Raw genomic sequence first — 5,582 nt, 5'->3', positions numbered from 1 at the left:
CCAATTCAGTACTTGTATTTCCACTAAGCCAAACCCATTTTACAGATGACTATATTTTAGCATCATTTATGTGTTGTCTTCCGTCAGTAGACTGAAAGCTCCTTAAGGGCAGGAACTATTTTCTTTTCAGTCTGTATTTACACCGCCAGTGTTTGGCACAGTGCCTGGAGCTTAATAAATGCTTCTTAACTTGATACGGTCACACACATAGTGACTAGCAATGAATCTCCCCTCATTGGAGGGAAGCTGAGGCTTTTTCTAGCTGAGGCTGGTGGACTCCTTGTCAGAAAGTATATAGAGTCCTGTTTAGAACTAGATTGAACTGGGTTCAAATCTAGCCTCTGATACTTCCTATCTGTGTGTCCCTGGGCAAGTCACTTAACCCCCATTGTCTAGTTCTTACTGCTCTTCTGCTTTGGACCCAATACAGTTTCTTGATTCAAAGTCAGAAGGTAATAATTTAAAAAAAAAAAAAAGAATTGCTACTAAGACAGAAGGTAAGGGTTAAAAAAAAAAAAGCTAGATGGCTCTCTGGGGATACTGTGATTCTGGGAGATGCTTAAGACCTCATGTTCACCTCTTCCTTCCAAATTCCTTAGTGTTTATTTTCTTTTTAAAGTTAACCTTCTGTCTTAGAATCAATATTAAGTATTAATTCTAAGGAAAAAGAGTGGTAAGGATTAGGCAACCAGGGTTAAGTGACTTGTCCAAGCTCCTACAGCTGGGAAGTATTTGAGGTCAAATTTGAACCCAGGACCTCTTATCTGCAAGGCCAGCTCTCTATCCCCTGCCACAAAGCCACATAGCTGACCCCCTTATTGCTTTATTTATTCCAAGACTTAGCATGGGGCCTGGTACATACCAGGCACTTGTATACATAATAATAACTGAAGTTTATGCCTGCTCTTTCTGGGATAAAAGAGTATGGGGAGGGCATGGCAGGTCCAGCAGCAGACAGATCCTTTGGGACCATCCTATGTCCTTTCTTTCTGCCTAAATACTCATTGACATTCTCCAGGGAGAGGGAGTATAATGTAGTGGTTAGGGCTTCCTGACTTTAAGTCAAGAAATAGTTCAGTCATTTCAGTTTTGATTCCATTTGTGGTTTTCTTGGAAAAGATACTAGAGTGGTTTGCCATTTCCTTCTCTAGCTCATTTTACAGATGAGGAAACTGAGGCAGATAGGGTGAAGTGACTTGCCCATGGTCACAGATCTAGTAAATGTTTGAATCTGGATTTGAACTCAAGATAAACTTTCCTGATTCCAAGTTCACTGGTCTACCCACTGTGCCACCTAGCTGCCCAGTTAAGAAGACCTAGGTTCAAGTCCTGCCTGAGAAGGACCAACAGAAAGTCACTTCACTGTGCCTCAGTTTTTCCCCTGTCCAATGAGGTATTTGTGAAAATAAAAGTTAGTATAAAAAATTAAATGAGGGAGTTGGACTTATGGCATCCAAGGTCCCTTCCAGCTCTCAGTCTGTGACTCTCCAATCTTTGCAGGTCAGCGTGAAGAATGCCATCGTGCTATTCTCCCTTTCTGCGGCGGGCATTAATCAGGAGCTGGCTATTTCCCATCGCCAGCACAGAATTCCTGGCAACCTCATGGGTTCCTATCGTTCAGTGGAAGTGGAGACAGGGGAAACCAAGAAGCAGGAAGGACCCACAGCTGGAAAAAAGGGAGGCTTGAGGTCATTTTTCAAGCCCATAGATGCTGACACCATTGATATCTATGCCAGGGCCGTATTCCCAGCAGCCTTTGCTGCTGTCAATGTTATCTACTGGGTGGCATACACCATGTAAAAACAGACACACACGCCCCACATATACATACACAAGTGGGGGCGCCTTTTGGACACTCAGCTCTGCATTCACCTCACTGCTATGAAAGAGACACCCGATCTCCAGTCTGCTTTGTACCCCTGACTCATTTGTTTTTTAAGAGGAAGGGGGGAAACCCCTAAAGAAAAGCCTTTGGAACCTCTGACTTTGCCTCACTTCACTGTTGCCCAGGCAGATAAAGAAAGCCTTTCCCAGTTCTGGATTCCTCTGGCTGCCCCTTTCCCTGGTCCTGAAGAGCGCACCCTAAATGCTGAGCCACCCCAGGATGACCAAAGCAGGATCCTCAGCAGCAGAAAATGTTTCTGGAATCCTGGAATGCCAGCTGGAGGGGTCTAAAGACTAATCCCCAAATCTCTTTTTAAAGAAGAGGAAACTGAGGCTCAGGACTTCCTCCCATGTCACATAGATAACTTTGCCAGCCCCAACTATTCCTTTCTAACTTGGAGGCTGACTTCCTGACGTCTGGGTGACTGAGCACACTAAGGGAGGTGTGCATTTTTAGACCCACAGGGTGCTTCTTGGTTTCTCATTCCTCTGGGGTTGCACCTTTGGGTGGAGGGAGCCTGGGGGTTCTCACTGTGGTTATTGTGTATCTTGAATTAAATGTTAAAGAAAAAACATCTGGGCGGATCTCTGGCCCCCTGCATGTAATAAAGGGTTTCTTCTTAGAAGGAGGCTGTGTTCTTTGGTGACTGCCCACCTGGTCCCTGGGCCTGAAGGAGATGCCCGCATCCCTGGGGAGAAGGAGCAAAGCGTGTGATGCTTTTGAACCAGACCAGGAATGAGGGAACGTTTGATGGCAATAAAAACTTGGCCCTTCCTGATTCTTCCTGTTCCGTGACTCGGGCTTGACTTTAGAAGGCCAGAGTAAAAAAAGATGAAATATTGGAGGGTTTCTTTTTTCCATCCTTGGTCCTATTTATAACTTAAATAAAGCCACTGATATCACCAGGGAAGAGAAGGCTAGAAGGAAAAATAAACGACTCTCAGCTCAGCCCTCAGAGAAAACACATCCCCATCATCAGTCAAGTTCAAATGGCCGATTCCATCCTTAATGGAAATTTCGTGCCCTACAACTCCGGAAAGGCGTGGGCTGACTTCAGCCTCATGATGGCCCCCAAGGCACCATGTTCTACTTAAGAGCAGAGCTGAGGAGTGACAGAGATATGGCTCTTTCCAATAGCTGATATTCATAATGGCTAATATTTATAGAGCATTTTATAATTATGATCTATAATATAATTATGCTTATAATTAAATATAATCTCATCTGATCCTCAGAACAATTCTCTCATTCAGACAATAAACATTTATTAAGCATCTACTATGTGCCAGGCACTGTGCTAATTGCTGGGGATGCCAAAAAAGGAAAAAAAAAGGCAGTCTTTGCCCTCAAGGAGCTCATGATCTAATGAGGGAAGACAACATGTAAACAAATATATACAGAGGCCATTGAAGTGGCTCAGTGGATTGAAAGTCAAGCTTAGAGATAGCAGGTTCTGGGTTCAAACCTGGCCTTAGATACTTCCCAGCTGTGTGACCCTGGGCAAGTCACTTAACCCCTTTTGCCTAGTCCTTACCACTCTTCTGCCTTGGAACCAATATACAATATTAATTTGAAGCTAGAATGTAAGGGTTAAAGCAACAACAACAAATATCTACAAAGCAAGCTATATATAGGATGAATTGGAAATAATTAATAGAGGGGAAGGCACTGGAATTAAGAAATATTTGAGGGGCAGCTGGGTAGCTCAGTGGTTTGAGAGCCAGGCCTAGAGACAGGAGGTCCTAGGTTCAAATGTGGCTTCAGATACTTCCCAGCTGTGTGACCCTGGGCAAGTCACTTGACCCCAATTGCCTAGCCCTTGCCACTCTTCTGCCTTGGAGCCAATACACAGTATTGATTCTAAGATGGAAGGTAAGGGTTAAAAAAGAGAGAGAGAGAGAGATTGGGGAAGACTTCCTGCAGAAGGTAGGATTTTCCCAATCTGCTTCTAGTCATTTCCAGTCACATCCAACTCTTTGTGACCCCATTGGGGTTTTCTTTGCAGAGACACTGGAGTGGTTTGCCATTTCCTTTTCTAGCTCATTTCACAGATGAGGAAATTGAGGCAAACCAGGTAAAGTGACTTGCCCAGGGTCACATAGCTAGTTTGCCATTTCCTTTTCCAGCTCATTTCACAGATGAGGAAACTGAGGCAAACAGGGTGAAGTGACTTGCCCAGGGTCACATAGCTAGTTTGCCATTTCCTTTTCCAGCTCATTTCACAGATGAGGAAACTGAGGCAAACAGGGTGAAGTGACTTGCCCAGGGTCACATAGCTAGTTTGCCATTTCCTTTTCCAGCTCATTTCACAGATGAGGAAACCGAGGCAAACAGGGTGAAGTGACTTGCCCAGAGTCGCATAGCTAGTTTGCCATTTCCTTTTCCAGCTCATTTCACAGATGAGGAAACTGAGGCAAACAGGGTGAAGTGACTTGCCCAGGGTCACATAGCTAGTTTGCCATTTCCTTTTCCAGCTCATTTCACAGATGAGGAAACTGAGGCAACCAGGGTGAAGTGATTTGCCCAGGGTCGCATAGCTAGTTTGCCCTTTCCTTTTCCAGCTCATTTCACAGATGAGGAAACTGAGGCAACAGGGTTAAATGATTTGCCCAGGGTCACATAGCTAGTAAGAGAATGAGGCTGGATTTGAACTTGGATCTTCCTAACTCCACTGTGCCACCCAGTTGTCTCATTTAACAGATGAGGAAAATGAATTTTAAATGACTTGTCCAAGGTCAGACAGCTAAGAAGCGACTGAGGAGAATGGTGTTGGACTTCCAGACTCCAAGATCAACAAGGACTGGGGGTTTTGTCCTCCCTCAACATGGCCTGTAGTCCATAGGATGCCAATCTTGGAATAAGGAAGAGCTAGGAACAGATCCCACACTTTGTCCGCGTCCACATGCAAGTCATTAAATACCTGGAAGTCTCACTTTCCTCGTCCATTAAATAAGGTTAATAATAGCTGTTCTTCCTGCCTCTCGGGGTTGCAATAAGGCTCAGATGAGAGAAGGAATTTAAACTGAGCCATAAACTTTAACGACACAGCTCTATAAACGTCAGTGGTTATTATTACGAGGCCACGGCGTCTGTGCCGGTAAAGGCAGCGGATTCTCAGCAGGATAGAGGAGAGGAAATGCGGACCAGGGAAGGTCTGATTTTCAAGGCCACGAGAAGAGGCCAAATACGTGGGCTTTGAATACCATAAAAAAAGATTCTTAGCCTGGAGTCCGCAGACCAAATGGTCCCTGAAGTTTAAGATATATATAAATATATATGTGTGTGTGTGTGTGTATAAAATAATATAATATATAATGTATTCTATAGTAAAATAGTGGTATGTAATTATTTCATTATAATGGGTTTCCTTTGTGATCCTGCCCATTTTATTTTATGTATTTAAAAGCGTATTTTGAGAAGGGTCCCAGGCCACTCCAAACTGACAGCCCAAGGGGCCCAGGCCACACAAAAAGGGTTAAGAACCTCTGTCCCATGTCTGCATAGCCCAGGCTCTCTGAATGTCCTGCTGGCCCAGTGCTAGTGTGGGCCAAGCAAACGGTGAGGAAGGGAGGGTGTTGGTGGTCACAGAAGAGAATTAGGCCGGTGAAGGGTTGGTCCATGGGAGGAATCTGGGCAGTGAGGTAATGGAAAGAGATGGGATTAATAATGCTCTCAAAGGGAACAAGCTGTGCAGGGG

At 44.5% G+C, this 5,582-nt stretch overlaps 1 protein-coding gene across 1 annotated transcript in view; it reads left to right on the top strand.

Annotated features, from left to right (window-relative positions):
• Positions 1-2,510, top strand: part of GABRD (gamma-aminobutyric acid type A receptor subunit delta) — a 42,349-nt gene extending 39,839 nt beyond the window's left edge. The window contains exon 10 of the mRNA XM_001373379.5: positions 1,501-2,510. Coding sequence (XP_001373416.4) covers positions 1,501-1,800 — 300 coding nt within the window. The 3' untranslated portion in view covers positions 1,801-2,510. The remainder of the gene's footprint in view (positions 1-1,500) is intronic.
• The last annotated feature ends 3,072 nt before the right edge of the window (positions 2,511-5,582 follow it).

Source organism: Monodelphis domestica, chromosome 4 (genome assembly GCF_027887165.1).
Source record: "Monodelphis domestica isolate mMonDom1 chromosome 4, mMonDom1.pri, whole genome shotgun sequence".
NCBI lineage: Eukaryota > Metazoa > Chordata > Mammalia > Didelphimorphia > Didelphidae > Monodelphis > Monodelphis domestica.
This window is presented reverse-complemented; position numbering and strand designations above follow the sequence as displayed.